The 19764-nt window shown below is 41.9% G+C and overlaps 1 protein-coding gene across 2 annotated transcripts in view; it reads right to left on the bottom strand.

Annotated features, from left to right (window-relative positions):
- Window positions 1–17370, bottom strand: part of Mrpl48 (mitochondrial ribosomal protein L48) — a 39111-nt gene extending 21741 nt beyond the window's left edge. Inside the window, exons 1-3 of one of the 2 annotated variants that reach the window (XM_052157541.1) lie at window positions 17255–17370; window positions 9444–9493; window positions 6238–6275 (exon numbers count right to left, since the gene is read on the bottom strand). In XM_052157541.1, coding sequence (XP_052013501.1) covers window positions 6238–6275; window positions 9444–9493; window positions 17255–17275 — 109 coding nt within the window. In that variant the 5' untranslated portion in view covers window positions 17276–17370. Of the gene's footprint in view, window positions 1–6237; window positions 6276–9443; window positions 9494–16975; window positions 17073–17254 lie in introns of those variants that run through there. The other variant, XM_052157532.1, reaches the window with a different exon arrangement.
- Window positions 17371–19764: the final 2394 nt, after the last annotated feature.

Here is a 19764-nt window from a genome sequence, read left to right as displayed (position 1 = left end):
CCATGTGGTAGGAGAACCACTCCTGCAAGCTGCCTTCTGCCCTCTGTATGTGCACACACACACAGCCCCCAGACCACAAATCCTCCATATGTGCACACACAACACAGATCATAAATTAATAAAATATTCTTTTTAGCAGGGCTGGGTTGACACACATCTTTATTCCCAGCACTTGGGAAACAGAGGCAAGAGAATCTGAGTTCCACGACAGCCAGGGCTACACAGAGAAAAACTCTTATCTTGAAAAACCAAAACACCAAATAAAATCAAATTAATATATAAATTTTTAAGACGGGGTCTCACTCTGTAGACCAGGCTGGAATTCACTGTGTAGTTCAACCTGGCCTGGAATCCATAGCACTCCTCCTACCTCAGCCTTCAAAGTGCAGAGATTACAGGTATGAGCCACCACGTCCAGCCCTTTTGAGGTTTTCTGATGGAGAGAGACTATGGAGAGAAGGAAGCAGGCAGCAAAAACATCCACCAAAGAAAAGAATCACAAATTTCTATAAACTTTTTTTTTTAAGTTTTTTTGAGTCACAGTTTCTCTGGGTTGCCCTAATTGTCCTGGAACTTGTTCTGTAGACTAGACTGTCCTTAAACTCAGAGAGATTCCCCCTGCCTCTGCCTCTTAAGTGCTGGGATTAAAGGTGTGAACTGACATTACCCAGCAGTCAATAAAGTTTTAGAATGCATGCAGTACTGTGTGCAGCTCAGCAGTTCACAGCTTGCCTAACGTGTGAGCCCAGCCACCACAAATAGACAAATAGTGAAGTGATTCATTTCTGTTTACAGCACAATAGTCAATATATATTTTAAGTAACACCCCCCCCCAAATCTAGGTATATATGCCATTACTAAGAAAAGGTGGAATATCTCCACACGTGCATACTGCAGTGGGCTCAGGAGGATCACTTATCTTGCTTTCAATATACACATATACACATTTGTGGCTTTTTTTTGTTTTGTTTTGGCTTTTCGAGACAGGGTTTCTCTGTGTAGCCCTGGCTGTCCTGGAACTCACTCTAGACCAGGCTGACCTTGAACTCAGAAATCTGCCTGCCTCTGCCTCCAAGATTAAAGGCCTGCGCCACCACCGCCCGGCACATTTGTTTTTTGTGATTTATCTATATTCTCTTTAATTTTCATTGTTATCTTTATTCACAAATAAAAATAAAATGGCAGTGTAGTGGTTAGTACTGTCAATTGACTGTCATCTTGACAGGATTAGAACCCCCAAAAGACAAGCCTCTGAGTATGTCTGTGAGGGGTTTTCTAGATCAGGTCTATAGAGGTGGTAGGACCCAGCCCAAATGTGTGTGGTACCATTGCATGGCCTGGGAGGGAAGGCTACACAAACAGAGAAAGCTGGCTGAGCACCCACGTTCATCCCTCTGCTTCTGACTGGAACAACACGACCAGATGTCTCTTGTTCCTGCCACCACGCGCTCCCCACCATGACAGACTGGGTACCTTCCAACTGTGAAACAATGCAAACCGTGCCTTCCTTATGTTGCTTCCTGTCAGGTATCTGCTTGGAACCATGAAAAAATTAACTACTACAGGTAACTCACAAAACCTGGCAAATGACCAAGTTATCCTATGAGATAGAGTTACCACTTACACTTGGGCCTATCTGACTGTGTAACTTATGCTGATAATCACTAAGTCCTAATACTTGACTCTGTATAATACACTAAACTTAATAAAAACATAATAATATAGACTTCAGAGTTATTCCTTTAATAATAAACCTTTTTAATAAACTTTTTAAAAAAGATTTATTTATTATTATATGTAAGTATACTGTAGCTGTCTTTAGACACCCCAGAAGAGGGCATTGGATCCCATTACAGATGGTTATGAGCCACCATGTGGTTGCTGGGATTTGAACTCAGGACCTTTGGAAGAGCAGTCAGTGTTCTTAACCACTGAGCCATCTCTCCAGCCCCAATAATAAACTTCTAGTTGAAGTTTATGAGAGGAACAAAATGGAAGATGAGTGCTGTAGTTGAAGGAACAGCATACAGGACCTGACATGGGGCCCATGCAAGGCTGGGAGAGCAGCTGTGAGAGTGAGAGGGACCCAGCATAGACTTTATGGGGGGCCTGAAACCAACAAAACTGGTCCATGTTAAGAGTTTGGATTTCATCATGAACAGAAATAAGCAATATATATACACACATATACATACATATATATCCTATGTTTTTTAAAAGATTTATTTATTTTTTAATGTACACAAGTATACCATAGCAGACACCAGAAGAGGGCATCAGATCCCATTATAGATGGTTGTGAACCACCATGTGGTTGCTGGGAATCGAACTCAAGACCTCTGGAAGAGCAGTGTTCTTAACCACTGAGCTATCTCTCCTGTATGCTAAGTTTTGAAAAGGATTTTGCTTATTTTGTGTGTATGAGTATATGATTTATTTATTTATTTATTTATTTATTTATTTATTTTAAAGATTTATTTAAGTACACTGTAGCTGTCTTCAGACACATCAGGAGAGGGCATCAGATCTCATTACAGATGGTTGTGAGCCACCATGTGGTTGCTGGGATTTGAACTCAGGACCTTCGGAAGAGCAGTCAGTGCTCTTAACCACTGAGCCATCTCTCCAGCCCGGTTTTATTTATTTTATGTGGATCACATACATGCAGCATCCGCAGAGGCCAAAAGAGGGCATTGGATTCCCCTGGAATTGTGAGCCAATATACGGGTCCTGGAAACTGAACCCTGGCCCTCTGCAAGAGCAGCAAGTGTTCTTATCTTCTGATGCACTGCTCCGCTCGGTCACGGTTTTAAGAGATCATTTTGGTTGTTGTGTGGAGGGCATGGGAAGGAGTACAGACAGGGCATTAGGTGACTGCAGGGTGAGCTGGTGCTGTTCCTGGTCTTCTATGCCCTCTCTTTATCCTCTACAGCCACAGAACAGTCCTTCTAAAAATAAATTTTTAGTCATTACAGTTTTTCATTAATTCAACCATTTACCTATTTTATACATGCAAAATTTTGGAAGTATTCACTACTGGCCAGGTACTACAGTCTGCACTGAATGAGACAGAAAGGTTTTGGTGCATTTTCCAATGTCTGGGGTTTTTTTACAACCCAGAGAAGAGGCTTCCTAGCTAAGCATCTTAAGGACCTGTTCTTGTGACCCAGGCCCAGGACTTTATCTCCTCTCCCACTCTGTAGGACCTACGTGCAGTTGCTCTGTGCATCTTTGGTGCCTTGTGGGGCTGTACCCCGCATCTTGGTGGCATTCCTCTGCACCCCTAAACACACAACGATCAAGAGTTCAGCTACAGAGTTAGTGTTCTCTCATACCTGCCTACATTGCAAAATGAAACATTATGTATAAGTTAAAAACCCAGATGTCAACCACCATGTTTAAGTACATAGACAATCAGCTATCAGTGGCTTCAAAAAGCAGACAGGAAACTGATCTTTGAGATGATGATACAGTCCAAGTTGTGCAAGGGCTGCAAATGTTTGCCTAAGTCTCTCCTCTGCAGGAATCCCTTGGCAAGGAGACACTCTTAAATTCAGTTTGGGGCAATTCCTATAATTAGAGCTGCTGGTAATTAAAAAGCTGGTTCAAACTACTGTTAAATTAACCATTTCCCCCTTAAATGAAAGGTTTGGGTCAAATTGTCAGTGGTTAAGCTGTTTAATTAGCCAGTTGTTTTCATTGTAAAATGTGTAAATTCGAAAGCCTCTTATTCTCAGTAAATTCAACTGGCTTCTTTCCCTCTAGTTTGTGTCATTAAAGCTGAATTTCCTGCTGTCTCAGTAACATTCCAGCTTCCTGGGAAGAAAAGCCACCCTTAGCTGACAAACTGGAGATCATCCAGTTGCCACAGTTGTAAGATGTAAATCCATACTGACTTCTCTCCACTCTGTGTCTGTGCCACCCACAACCGTCCTTCAGAATTCTGGTTTACTAACAGGGAGCCAAGCCTGACAATCTAGAAGAAGAGTACACAACTGTATTTTAATTATTTCTCTTTAGAAGTTGGAAGAAGCATTTTCATCAGAACCATGCAGGTAGAGAGAGGATGAAAGTGACTGGCAAGAATCTAACTACAGAACATTCTCTCCATTCAATACACCCGAGTCCCTCAAGGACAGAGAAAAACCTAGCACCCGGCAAACAATATATGCTCCATGTATGTTTAAAAAAACAAAACAAAAGCCGGGTGGTGGTGGTGGCGCACGCCTGTAATCCCAGCACTCTGGGAGGCAGAGGCAGGCGGATTTCTGAGTTCAAGGCCAGCCTGGTCTACAGAGTGAGTTCCAGGACAGCCAGGGCTACACAGAGAAACCCTGTCTGGTGGGTGGGTGGGTAGGTGGGGGAGACAACAACAACAAAATGGCTCTCTAAATATTCTAACCAAGCGCTCTGCAATGATTTGTTCCTGGCAGCTACCTACTTTGCTTTGTCAAAATATCTTTTTGTCTTCCCTTCAGTGCTTTCTAGACTTGAATATACCATATTCTTTCTACCTTTTGCATTTGCTGTGCTCAGAGGGCACCAAATCTCATTATAGATGGTTATGAGTCACCATCTGGTTGCTGGGAATTGAACTCAAGACTTCGGAAGAACAGCCTGTCCTCTTAACCTCAGAGCTGTCTCTCCAGTCCCCTCATCTCAAACTTCTTAAAGATAATGTTGGACCACAGAGCTCCAATGGTGAGTTACAGTACTGAACTCGGGCCCTCTGCAAGAGAAGTACATTCTTTTTTTTTTTTTTTAATTTTGTTTTGTTTTGGTTTTGGTTTTTCGAGACAGGGTTTTCTGTGTGGTCCTGGCTGTCCTAGAACTCACTCTGTAGACCAGGCTAGCCTCGAACTCAGAAATCCGCTTGCCTCTGCCTCCCAAGTGCTGGGATTACAGGTATGCACTACCATGCCCAGCTCCTGCAACCATTCTAATGATTACATTTAAAGCCTCTTACATACTATTTTTCACACTCTGAGTCCATATTTGTTCCTTTCCTTATCCCTTTATCTCTGGTACTTGTTAGTTACATGACCAACAGCTACTGGGAGCACCAACGTCTTTGCACTCACAGATAGCACTTGGGAAACCAGGAATGTTAAACATGTAGGATTGTCTCTACACAGGGAAAGTGTATAATTTGTTTTCTGCCCAGAGTCTGGGAATGGAGATGGCTCGTAGCCTAGGTAACCCATGTGCTATCTGTAGGGCCAGGCCATACCAAGCTCCCACAAACACAGCTGGAGGTACTAATAACTCAGATGACCTCTGCGCTACCTGTATGACCAAGACCACACCAGATCCTCCCCTAGGCCTTTAAGATAACATACATGCCCTACCTTTAGAACCCATCTTCACGGAATAAGTGACATGGACTTTGAGAAGAGTTTTGATGTAATAATGCCTCCTGTGCATGCAGGACTGTTATTACACCAGAATTTTTCTCCCAAATTGTACTGTAAATAAATACACCTAAAAAATGCTGCCCAGTGTCAGACCCTAGAAGTTTGAACAACACCAGCTACTGAGTCCTGTTTAGCCAGATTTCCCTCCTGCCTCACATGGACCAATGCTCTGCCAGTACTGAAGGTTGCAGAGACACCAACAAACAGCTTTGACTTCTGTCATGATAGATAATGCACACATGTCAAGTAACTGAGTTAACAATGACTAAAAGCAGCTGAGTTAATGAAATTGAATAGAGTGTGAATTTGAAAAACGTTTGAGACAGCAGCAGTGATATAATAACCAGAGAAGCTAGCTATTTTTCAACTGTTTATAATGCTTTATCCCATTGAATTCTCAAATACCTGATTACAATGTATAGTAATCCTTGTTTTTTTTTAATTGAGGAAACTAAGCTTCGGAGAGGTAGTCAAGGTCATGGAATAAATATCAGCCCTGGAGCATGCCTTTAATCCTAGCACCTGTAAGTCAGAGGCAGGAGAATCTCTAATTTTAAGTCTAACCTAGACAAGTAAGGCTCTGTCTCAAAATAATATGCAAGTAATTGATCACCAAAGAAGGCAATGATAGAGTTTAAATACAAACTCACTGCATGGCTCTTGTCCTAACCACATCATGTTCTTATCTACAGTTCTAGCTTATGTAAGGATCTGGCCTCTGCCACCCTCCTAAAAGACTGATTCAGCATTTTACACAAAACCATTACAGGGAGCTAAAGGGTCATTTAGAGAAAATATACCATACCAAGAAATAATTACTTACCTGCAGAATAAATGGGATTCTCTCCCAAAATTCTGAATCTAAAAAGAAAGAGGAAAATATGTTGAATATAATTAGATATTCACATTTATTTGCAAAATCATTATAGCCTTTATGCTCTATAGAAGGATGTACTAATAGTAGATACTTCCTTACTCTCTGCTTCCACAAACATTATTAAACACCTATTACATACCAGATAAAGTGGTCCTAAGGATGCAAACTACGTGCAGTATCTCTTCTGAGGTCTGGATGGGGATGGTAACTGTAAACAAATGATAGCCACGAGATAGCACTGATCCAGAACAGAGACATGGATACGAGTCAAAGGAAATGAGGTCTCTTCAAGCAGGGAGCTAGAAATAGGGAAATGGAACTATTTAAACTGAGTCTAAAACTATGGGGTAGAGAGACGCCTCAGAGGTTAAGAACACTTGCTGCTCTACAAAGGACCCAGGTTCAGTTCCTAGCACCCATATAGCAGCTCCTAACTGTCTGTAATTCCAGTTGCAGGGAATCTAATGCCCTTTTCTGGCCTTCCTGGACAAAAGGCATACATGTGGTACACATATATACATGCAGGAAAAATATTCATACATGCAATTTTTTTTAAAGTTCTTTCTCTTCCAGTCCTAGGTGCTTTGGGAGCTAAAAGTTACTGTGCAGATGTGTCCTAGTCTAAGAACCACACCAATAATAATCAATATCAAAAATTGCACAGAAATGACATTAAGAAATCCAGTCTTAAAGATATGATTCTCTTAACAAGGTCAACCCCCAGTTGGTGAGGAACATGTGCTTTGCCAAGAAGTACAGCAAGAAAGGCCTGAAGAAGACACAGGCAGGCAAGGCACAGGCGAAGAGTACAGGTGCGAAGCCCCTTAAAGCCCTTATGAAGCCCAAGGAGGTTAAGCCCAAGATGCTTGAAGAGCCACCTCCAGCTAAGGCCCAGGCTTCAGCTCCAGCTCAGGCTCCCAAAGGTGTCCAGGCTCTGGTAAGGGCCCCAGGGGGAAAAAAAGGCTTCTATCTGCCAAAGTGGAGACAGATGGACTGCTCTGACACACCTACACACTATTGCAGATGGCCGGTGCCCCTTGCTGTTTTTACAAATAAACTTGAGGCAAAGGCTGTTTATAAATAGAAAGACAGACAGACAAATAAATGTGGCCATGAGTTGGGATGTAACTAACCAGAAGGGTTGCCTAGCATGTCCAAAGTTTTGGGGTTGAGCCTCTAATACTGCAAGAACCAAGAAAAGGAGGAGAGGAGCAAACAGAAGAGGAAGGAACTGATCACAATTAGCACTACAAGAACTCAGGCAGAAGCATGAGCAGGTGTTTGGAGAACAGCAAGCAACAGGATACGAGTAGGAGATAAAAGGACAGGGAGAAGACTTGAGGCTGCAGAGGCAATCCAGAGCAAGGTCATGACACTCCACAAGCTGCGCTGTGTGTTTTTTACCTGTGTAGACAAAGGAACACTTCTGGAAGATTTTAAGCACAGTAGTGAAGTGATCAAGCCTGCATTTTAAAAACTCAGCAGATTTAAGAGATGAAATAGGAAGAGGAGAGACTGAAGCAGACACTAAGCTCGCAGGACTGGCATAGGCTCTGGGGGCGTGGAAGACAAGGCCAGCAGAGCCAGGCTGCACAGGGAAGCGGGAGAGCAGGAGGATCAGATGGCCCTAGTCCAGCGGACTAGGGAACTGGAACATTCTAGTTTCTGTGTTCTGAGAAGCTTTGAAACTAAACTGTGGCACAGACTTGAGGAAAGCAAATCTATGATGAAATGCTGACTGGACCATTTCTAATTGTGACATTAGGCAAGATGTTTGATGTCATGGTAACTCAGTTATTCCATCTTTAAAAGGAAGGCAATAATAGGTCATCTCATGGGATTGAAATGCTCTCTTAAACTGAGTCAGTTTCCTGTTCTGTAAAATGATGGCATTTGTAATTGTCCTATAATATTTTGTGAAGGTTGGAGTTAAGATGTAAAGTGACTTGGTATCATTGCAGGTGTTTATCAAATAGTAGATAGATAATGATTGAAAGATATTGAAATGGAAAGAGAATATAGAGAAAAAGGCTTCAATAAATGTGAATCAATGAAACAAAACAAACAAAAAATATCCCACCTGGGTTTGAAACCTAATTCTAATTTACATACTCTATATCATTTTAAGGCAATCAATTTCCCTCTCTCTCCCTTTTTAATGTGCATTGTGTTTTGCCTGCATGTTTGTCTGTGTGAGGCTGTCAGTTCCCTTGGAACTGGGAATTAGACAGTGTGAGCTGCCATGTGGGTACGGAGAATTGAACCAGGTCTTCTGGAAGAGCAACCAGTAGTCTTAACAGCTGAGTCATCTCTCTAGCCCCAGATTTCACTCTCTTTAGACTTCAGTTATTAAGTGTTGTAGGCTATAATAAGGATTATAAAATTAATTTTGAGTAAGATGGTATAATAGTCTTCATTACCAACTTCCCTGAATCTAGAACGACCTAGGCTACTCCTGATATCTCTATCAAGGTGTTCCCAGAGAAGTTCAACTGACCAGGAAAACCGACCTTGAACGTGGGTGGCTCTGCCCCATGGGAAGGGATCCCAGGCTGAATAAAAAGAAACAGGGCAAAGTGAGGCAGGCACCAGCTTTCATCTCTCCGCACTGACTGTGATTACGGCAGGACTCCACCATGATGGACTGTACACTAAAACTGTAAGCCAACCTTACCTGTTAATAACACTAAGACTGTAGTTAATATAGTAGCGTACCACTTGAGAAATCTGAGCAGAGTAACAGTATAATTGAATATAGTTTGAAAGAATCACTCCACTTGCAGTATGAAGGAGGAAAAAGTAAGTTAAACATGGAGAGACGGCAAGGAACCGATTGCCCAGGGCTCAGCAGAACAGAATGCATGAGGCTGAAAGAGGGAGGACGAAATGCTTTGGTTCTCTATGTGCAACAGAGGAGCCAGCAGGCTCTGCTGATAACCGTACAGCAAGAAACGTAACAGTATCAGGGGAAACTGCAAGGTTCCGAGCAAACGGATGAACAGAACTGCCTTTTTCTGAAAATGGTGAAGGAGCAATGTGGCAGGAATTAAAATCTGAGATACTCTGTAGACACACAGGGGACATAAAGAAGGCAACACCATCATGCCAGCTATGAATTTACTGTTAGCTGTGCTTGTCACTAAGATCCTTACCTTAGGAGGGAAAAGCCCTTAGACACAGTATTAGTGCACACGCCAAGCACCTGCAAGAAAACAGTCAGGTGAGGACTCTCATCCTTCAGGACGCCAAGCACCCCTGCAGCTGGACTTAGCTACTCTATCAGCTCTTCTTCTTCCCTCCCTTTGTCCCCCTGGTTTCACCCCTTATCACTAGATAGGAGAAAGGAGGACAGAGGTGAGAGATAGGGAGATCTGTGAATCTAATATCTTTCTTCTTGTTTCTTCTTTGAGCATGACTTCTAACAAATTACACACACACACACACACACACACACACACACACCCCACACACACCCACACACCCCCCACACCCCACACCCACACACACCCCCACACACCTCGCCTGTTGGAGTTCTAGTATTTATATACCATCTGAAAAGTTCCCAGAATTCCAAACATCACACAACTGCAGAAACTATCTGCAGCTGGCGAAACCACGCCCCTGCTAGGGCATGAGGCAAGTCTTAGTCAGCTGCTTCGAAGCAGCCCTATATCCCCACATTAAATTGAGCCTCTAATATTGCAAGATTAAAACAAAAGCACAATCTTATAATATTTCTGTTTAAAATATTTTGGTTATAAAGAAACCAAAATTCCAGAATTTTCACTACACACCTCATCTTAAGAGAGAAACCCAGAAACCAAAAGGTACCAAAGGGTTCTTACCTAGCAAGCAACTAACGTGCAAGCAAACCAAGTCCTTTTTTCTTACTCTGCCCACTACAGAAAACACTTACAAAGAAAACCCCTCTCCTAGCTGGGCGATGGTGGCGCACACCTGTAATCCCAGCACTCTGGGAGGCAGAGGCAGGCGGATTTCTGAGTTCGAGGCCAGCCTGGTCTACAGAGTGAGTTCCAGGACAGCCAGGGCTACACAGAGAAACCCTGTCTCAAAAAACCAAATCCAAAAAAAAAAAAAAAGAAAGAAAGAAAAAAAAGAAAACCCCTCTCCCACAATTTTCCATCCTACTTCCACTTTCCAACTTGATTTTTTTTTTCTAATTTCTAACAGGGGCTTCCCTAAATGTTCTTTGATTCTCACCAACTGCAAGATAATTTTTTGCAACTAAGGGTCAGAGAGGTTTTATTTTTAAAATAGTTAATAAGAGACTAAGAAGACTGTGCCTCTCTTACAGCCCAGACTCTCTCGATAGCGACAGGAACAATCACATTCGTGCGGCTGAGAGAGGACACTAAGGAGAGGAGGCAGCAGAATCGTCACCTCACTCTTGCCCTGCCGGCGCCCTTCCGAAAGATCGCATTCTGTCTTACTAAGGAAGAATGTGGCATGTAGGAGTTCTTTTAATAATCTAGGTAACAGACCAAATATCTGTCTTTTAGATCCCATAACACACACAAAAATTTCTGATTATCCTGAGAAACAATTTCAATTTTTTTGACATGTATATGTAAAAAGCTTATTATGTAAAAACATCAAATATCTGAGAAGCTGTCCCAGTCAAAGGATATATGTCCTAGCCTAAGGATATATAATTACTAAATGGAATGTAATATTCAAATGAATCCTGGAACAGGAAAAGAAATTAAATTAAAAACAAAAGAAACCTGAATAAAGTATGGGTTTGTGTTAATAATAGTATATCAATATGGGTTGATCAATCACAAAAATTATTAATATAATTTTCCCATGTATGTATTTATTTAAGGTAGGAGAGTACATGTGGAGGTCAAAGGTCATTTGAGGAAACTGGTTCTCTGAGGACAAGTTAAGGAAATTGGCTCTCTATTTCTACCACATGGGTCCCAGAAATCACCCAGGTTGTTAATCACCCATGTTAATAATAGAGAATAGAAAAAGTGAGTACTTCATGCTATTGACACTTTCTGTAAATCTAAAACTATTCTAAAATAGCAACTTCTTTCTTTGTCTTTCTTTCTTTCTTTCTTTCTTTCTTTCTTTCTTTCTTTCTTTCTTTCTTTCTTTCTTGCTTGCTTGCTTGCTTGCTTGCTAGAAAACAAATCTAGGTCCCTGTACTACTTGCCTGCCAGCCCACAAAGTTTCCAGCTTTCTAACTGACAAATACTGCATCGCATATTAAAAGGAATATAAAAACAAAATGTAACAAGCATGATGAACTTTAAAAGCATTCTATTATGTGAAACACGAGCCAGTCACAAAGGACCAAATACTGTATGATTGGTTCCCTTTCTATGAAATATTCATAATGGACTGGTGGTGGTGGTGGTGAATGCCTTTATTCCCAGCACTCAGGAGGCAGAGGCAGGCAGGTCTCCGAGTTTGAGGCCAGCCTGATCTTCATCTACAGAGCAATTACAGGACAGGGCTACACAGAGAACTCCTGTGGGTGGGTCTACAGGGAAAGGAAGTAGGTTAACAGTTGCTGGGGTGGGGTGGGATGGGGATGACAGCTAAGGAGTATAGGTTTGTTCCAGGTCTGAAAGAATGATAAGCTTACAGTAAACAACTAAAAGAAACCACCAGCATTATATGATGAAGTAAAACGATGTATTATTAACAAGTATACCTGGCAGGACATCCTGGGAAGTCCTGAGCTTTTGCAGGTTACAGACTTTCCCAAAGATCTGTTCAAGATCAGGATCCATCTCAAGACAAGTGCTCAAAAGGCCCCGATATACAGAAGGCTAACTTAATACCTCAGAAGAGTCGCTTCAACCCTTCACACCATCCAGTGACTTCTATGTTGAGCGATTCACTTGGGTGCAATATGTACAATCAAGTCTTGTTTGGGGAAAAATTTAGAAAGAAGTTAATAAATGGTCATTCTTGTAGCCATCTATGAATCATTCATACCTATTTTGCTGAATGCCTGTCCTGTATCTAAATCACAATGCAGGGCATTACTAACCCTATTTTATAGTGTAGAAAACTGAAAATAAATCTACCTAAAGTCACAGAGTAACTCCCCAAAGCTAGCAGAGGCTTTGGGGGTTTTCTGGCTGTAAAGTCCATAATTTCTCTACTATCCTACACCTCCTGCTCCAAATGAAGAAATGGTACTCAACAGCACATCACCAGAGGGAGCTGATGAAGTGGTACACTAGGTAAAAGTGCTTGTCAGGTAAACCTGACAACCTGAGTTTGAATCGTGGAAGGAGCAAAGTAATTCCTAAAAATTGTCTTCTGACCTCCACATGTACAATGAGGCATGTGCACACCTGTACTCATAGACATCACATGTATACACACAAATAAATGAAGTTTTAAAAATTGGGGGGAAGATCACATTTAGGAAAAGTCTCTCAAAGAACATAGATTAAAAAGGATGTGAAGAGAAAGAACAAAGGGCAAAGGTGTGATGGACTTTAAAGTACAAGTACGACCCACTCTATTATCAAAGGCTGTAGGGGGCTGGAGAGATGGCTCAGTGGTTAAGAGCAATTGCTCTTGCAGAGAACCCAGATTTGATTTTCAGAACCCATGTACTCCCCATTCCGGGGGATCTGATGCCCTTTTCTGACCTTAATAGGTAACTAAGCACACATGTGGCACACATAAAGAAATGCAGACAAAACACTCATACATAAAATTAAAAATAAGTTAATTTTAAGGTTTTTTTTAACTATATAAAGTATGTATAAATTTTGCTTACCCTAATACTGGCCAGAGCAGGGAACTAAGAGCTTTTGGAGAGCTCAGGTTGGCTCCTCTGTCACTGGCCACACACCTCAAAGTTGCAGCAGATAATGCAAACTCCCTCATGGCCAAAGTTCCATTCACAGGACCAACAGAACAGAAATCAGAGTGGACAGAACGTATCTCAAATGGGTCACTTCAAACAGAGGAGGCACTGGGTAAAAAGAAAGATCTAGATGAGACTGCTTTCTCTTTATTTAATTGTTCAGAATTCTGAGTCTATACAATAGCTAAGGATTTAATTATCTAAAAGTCAGATTTAAATAGTTGACACCTTTCTGGAAGGCATTCAAATTGTGATGTGAACTCCTCAGCTCTGGGAAATGTGCTTTCTTTTCTCTGCAATGCCTGACATTATTTATCAGAACAAAAGTAATCTATTTTGAGACTGAATCCACAAATATCCCCCACTCCCCCCTATTCCCTGCCCAGCCCAATCAGCAGATGAACAGCTCTGGCTCTGCAAACAGAAGAGGAGAGCAATAACACCACTGAATGAATGAATCAGGACACAGCTGCGGCAGTGGGTTACAAAAATACTTGTCCTATGAGCTCTGGAACCAGCAACCAAGGAAGAAGTGCGCAGTTACTAAAGAAACCATGACAGAGAAAAATCCATTGCAGAGTGTGAGGCCTTCAAATGAAAGGCTGGGTTGCGTTGTGAACACAGTGGCCCAGGCCCTAGGTGCGCCAATGAGAGCTGGTTTAGGTCTGGTTTAGTTTCTTGAAACATGGTCCCTCTACATAGCCCTGGGTGTCCTGGAACTCACTCTGTAGACCAGGCTGGCCTTGAACTCACAGAAATCTACCTGCCTCTGCCTCCCAAATGCTGTTATTAAAGGTGAGAGCTGTTATGAAAATTTAAGAATAGGCTTGTGTATTACTACTAAAGGGCCATCGATTGTTTCTTCCGTGCCAAGCACTCCATGTTTTCTTATCGTCACTCCAACTCGTTGCTAGAGTCCCTGTAAGGACACCTGCCTCAGGCTGGTGAGAGGACTCAGGCTGGTAAAGATAACTGCAGTGAGCCTGACGATGTAAGTTCAGTCTCTAGGACCAACATGGCAGGAGAGAGCCGATTACTACAGACTACCTTCTGACTGCCACACACATGCCCTGGCATGTATATGCCCCCCCCCAGACACACACACAGACACACACAGACAGACAGACAGACACACACACACACATACACACACACACACACAAAATTAATATTTTGGGGATTTTTAATAACTACCTCTATTTTATGGAATAAAAAATAGATTTGCATCAACTGACTAATGTTATAGGTTTAGCAACAGGTGAAAACACAGGTCTGACCTTGAGCAATGTTTATGTTTTCCATTCCGCCATGACTACCTGTCAAAACTTAAGCCAGGCTGGCTTTAGGAAGTTAATGAAGCTGGGCAGCGGTAGCGCTCACTTTCAGTCCAGCACTTGGGAAGCAGAGGCACGTGGATCTCTGTGAGTTTGATGCCGGCCTGGTCTGTGTAGAACAGTGGTTCTCAGCCTTCCTAATACTGTGACCCTTTCATGCAGTTCTGCATGTGGTGGTGACCCCCCAACCATAAAATAATTTTGTTGCTACTTCATAACTGTAATTCTGCTGTTATGAATCATAATGTAAATATTTTTGGAGACAGACATTTATCAAAGGGGTCACATCCACAGGTTGAGAACTGCTGATATAGAGAGTTGTAGGCTAGCCAGTGCTACATCGTGAGATTCTGTCTCGATGAGGGAAAGTCGAATATTGACAGCTAACAAGTGTTCTAGGTGACCCACAGTTAGGGCCCTTTCCTCCAGTATACCCTCTTGATGCAGGATGGCTCTTATACTCCTTCCTGGGCTACACGATACCCTGAGACATGGATTCCAGGTCTTACAAGGGGTATTTCTTTCTTTTCTTTTCTTTTTTGAGATTTATTTATTTATTATTTTTATTGATGTGTGCCACATAAATACACTTCCCACTAAGGCCAGAAGAGAGCTTGGGGAGCCCAGGAGCTGAAGTTACACGGCGTTGCTAATTTGTAGCTAGAAGAGTTGCAAGTGTTCCTAACCACTGCAACTTTCATGAAAAATCCCTGAGAAAATCAGTCCTTACTTAGATTCATTCATTAGAAAGTTCAAATTGAATTGGATGAAATGACAAATACCTGTAAACTGAGCTACTTGAAGGACAGCAGTAGGAGACTCACTAGAACCTAGAAGTTCAAGGTCAGCCTTGGCAAAAAGTGAGATACTGTCTCAATAAAATGAAACAAAGTAGTCAAATTCAAAAGAGAAGAAAGAGATGAAGAGGCACCAAACCAGGATCCCAGACACTTCATGTTCTCCCCACTGTCCTCAGCCAGTACACTAAACTAACACTCAAGTATTTGAATACAACAATCAATGCTTTCAAGTATTTCTTCTAAATTCTCTCAAAAGTTAATTTTGTTTCTAGTGTTTCCTTTGGCAGCATTCTTCTACCATGACTGTATTGACTCTCAAAATCTATCTTCTTGAAGGTCATTAGGAACACAGATTTTATAACCACTGACATTTGAATTTCCACATCTATTCTGTCAGCTAGGATTGCTTAATAATATATAAAGAACAAATAAAAATAAATAAATGACTGCAAAATATCAGCATTCTCATTAGCGCCAACCTTCATCCCTTACAAAACACCCATTCCTATTTACAGTCTCCTCTATTGTACTTTTGGGCCTGTTTTTCTTTTTCTTTTACTTTTTGAGATTAGGTTTCAAGTAGTTTAGGTTGGTTAGCTTCAAACTCAATCTGTAATCACAGCTGCCCTTGAACTCCTGATCTTCCTACCTCTACCTCCCAAGTTCTATGATTAAAGACCCCAGTGCCTGGCTTTGTTAGATGACGGCCTTAGTGCCAGGTCTCCATGGATTCTTCTGCAGGACTGTGAATTATGTTCTTTAAATACTGATCCTCTCTTCCTTCTTTGGAAAGAAGATTAATAGAACCAGAGAATAGAATGGAATGTTGAAGTTGGTGTATTTCATCTTTGCAGCAGACCTGTTATCACAAATTGGCTAAAGAGAATCAGTGGGTCCCTTCATGAATGCTGAGGTAAGAAACCCAAATTTAGAGACATTCAAGGGTAGTCCCACATCCATAAACGGCGATGAGTATATTGATTTATACATGCATTATGGAGATAAAGTCTATAATTAATGCCTGCAATAAAACCCAACATGAAGAGAACAGGACTATCAACAACCTAAGCAACATGACACAGTTGGAAAAGCCCAATGAGATCTGTTAAATTTGTTAAGGGAAGAGAAAAATGAGAACCAGATTTAAGAATGGTAGTTTGCGCCGGGTGGTGGTGGCAGCCGCACATCTTTAATCCCAGCACTTAGGAGGCAGAGGCAGGAGGATTTCTGAGTTCGAGGCCAGCCTGGTCTACAGAGTGAGTTCCAGGACAGCCAGGACTACACAGAGAAACCCTGTCTTGAAAAAAAAAACCACACACACACACACAGAATGGTAGCTTGGCTTGGGGTAGTGGCGCATGCTTGTAATTCAAGCACTGGGGGAACTGATGCAGGAGATTGTGAGTCATGAGCAGTCTGGGCTACATGGTGAGACCTCGTCTCATAAAAGGAAAGAAGGCTCATCTGGTTCTGCCATAGTCTCTTAAATAATATTTTGGAAGCTAAGAGTAACAACAACGAAATGGTTGGTTCACCCGGTTTTATGATATGCTCTTAAGATTTTGTAAGCAAAAGTGTAGTTTCTCATTAGTGTATTCTTCTTATCACCGAGTAACTTCATTCACATCCCAACCACTTCAGTGAGGATTCTAAAAAGATGATTAAATGTAAAAATTAAATGACCTTACCAAGGTCAGACAATTTAAGGGGACGATAATTCCATGGGAGAGGACTCTCCCTTTCCTAGGCATTGGGCAGCAGCGAGGGTGACAAGTGGAGGGGGCGTGGCACGAGACTGGAAAGCTCGCCCTGGGCGGAGGAAAGAATTGACAGTGAGGCGCCGCAGGGACCGCTGGGAAGGGCCTGTTCGCAGAGTCCTAGGCCCGAACGTCTGCAAGCAAACCCCTTACAGCTCTGCTTTCCCTTCCGCTTTCCTCAGCTCCCTACGTGCGGGGAATCTGCGTTACCTTTCCCAGGGTTCCGCTCATTCTCGACCGCTGCGGCTACTGAGCAAACCGAAGATCCGCCCTAGCAATCACGACCCCAGGGCTTCTGAAAACACGGCCGGAAAAGTCTCCATCTCGTCCGTCCACCAAATCTGACCGAGACACTTTCTACTCCCGCAGCATCTTGGTTCCGGAAGTTTTTAAAACCCAAAGACTAGAACTCTCCCCAGATTCCACCGTCATTCCTGCTCCTGTCACCTTCCCTGTGATTTCTCTGGGCAGTATTAGTTGCTGTCTTTGTTACTGAGTGGTCTTCACATAATTTTAGTATCTCACCTATGAGACTATGTATTATTTATGTCTCTTCTCTATATTTGATTGAATTCCTTTAGGATACAGATCCTGTCTGATTCATTTATTCTAGCGTCTAGTATGCAAATCTTGACTTGTAACCTCGACTTTGGAGGTGACTGACCACAGGTGAACCTTCCTAGTATTCCATATTCTCATAGTAATTAAGAATAATTATCTTTTATTGAGTGGCCATGGTGTGCGATACTTGTGTTCAGCAGCTCACTTTATTCCTTACAGGTCTTCGGGAGAGAAACTGCTCGATTTTACAGACAAAGGTTTCTCAGGGTAGACCAGGCTGGCTTTGAATTTGTATTTGCCTCCAAGGTGCTTAGATAACAAGCTTAGGCCACTACACCCAGCTACCAACATTTAATTAGTAATAGCTTTTCCCGGTGCTTTGATAGAATCCTGGGAACACAAAAATGAATAGTTCGTGGTTCCTGCCCTTAAATGGCACATTTAAATTATTATAGAGCAATAAAAAAATTCATGTCACCAAGATAGGCATGTAAACTCTGTGTACAGAGGGAGACCACGAGTACATAATAAAGCCAGCACTGGGTGAAATGACGAATATGTAATTATTATTTTATTTATTTTGCTACTGTTGCTGCTTCTCAACAACAAAGAAAAGGTGTAAAAACTAGTAAATAAGGGCTGGAGAGGTGGGCAGCAGTGGAGCATGCCACTGGGAGGCAGAGGCAGGGTGGATCTCTGAGTTTGAGGCCAGCCTGGTCTACAAAACAAGATGCAGGACAGCCAGGGCTACACAGGGAAACAGTGTCTTGAAAACAAAACAAACAAAAACAAAAATAAAGGGCTGGAGAGATGTCTCAGCAGTTAACTCTTGTGGATCTTGCAGAAGAGCTGAGTTAGATTCTCTACCCCTAGATCAGAAGACTCATAACCTCCTGTAACTCCACCTCTGGGTATTCAATACTCGCCTACCTCCTCAGATACCTGCATTTACAGACACAGATACACATGCACATAAATAAAAATAAAATCTCCTTTAAATGGTAAATGAGTTAGGCTTCAGTGATGGTGTGGTTTGTTTGTCAGCATTTCTTCGAAGATCCTGATGTCTTATCTGTCTTCCTAGAATGAAATTCCAAAGGCCCACCAACAATGCTGTAGATAATCTATTTCTCCTGTGTGGGGCAGGAGACACGGAGGCTATTATGGTCAATTTTGCGTGCCTCCTTTACTGAGCAATGTGGCAACCAGATACTTGGTGAAACATTAGACCGATGTTCCTTTTATGATATGTTGGGATGAGAAAAACATTTAAATGTTAAACTACCCTCCCTAATGGGAGTGGACCTCACCTAAACAGTAGAAGGCCTAAATAGAACCCAAATGCTGGAATAAGAGAATTTTCCTACTTGATTTCCTTTGACATGGGATATCATTTGCTTCCCGTCATCCAAGTTAGGCTGAAACGTAAAACCTTTTTAGTTCTGGAGCTTGCCAGCCTTCAGAGTATAGCTACATTCATCAATATTATAACTCTCAGGCCTTCACACTCTACTGTGTTTCCAGCTTGCCAATTCACCCGGCAAATCTTAGTACTTCTCAATTTCCATAATAATATGAGTTAATTCCTTACAATAAAATCTCAGTAAGTATAAGTATAAACATACTTATGTCTGTACATACATATCCTCTTTAGCTTTGTATCTCTGGAAAACCACAACCAATGCAGATTATTTAAAGAGACAAGTTCATGGCTAAATGATGCACTGAACTTAATGCGATTGCATCACTCAATACAAAGTAGCTTTTCTTAGTTATTAATAGGCAACAGAATGTCAGAGTGGCTCACATAGAGAAAATCTGCTTTGAAAACTGAGGTTAGAATTTAGATTTATAAATCCTTTGCTAGATGGTGAAATAAAGCAGCAATCAGTCAGGGTCTAAGTCCCTATGATATTTTATAGCCCACAAGCTCCCAAGACCAGGTTGCACCTTAATCTTCACATCTTCTGCATTTAGTCCAGGATTGGTTTGTGGCAATGTGTCTGGTGGACTGCTTAGATTCTGGGATTCTTGCTGCATTTTGTTTGGTTTGAGACAAGGTGTTATGCATTCCAGGCTCGCCCTGAACTTTATATGGAGGTGGAGATAAGCTTTAGTTCCCTCTTTTCTCTCTTTCTTCTCCATATAATATACTTCTA

The sequence above is a fragment of the Apodemus sylvaticus genome, chromosome 1 (assembly GCF_947179515.1).
Source record: "Apodemus sylvaticus chromosome 1, mApoSyl1.1, whole genome shotgun sequence".
Taxonomy (NCBI): domain Eukaryota; kingdom Metazoa; phylum Chordata; class Mammalia; order Rodentia; family Muridae; genus Apodemus; species Apodemus sylvaticus.
This window is presented reverse-complemented; position numbering and strand designations above follow the sequence as displayed.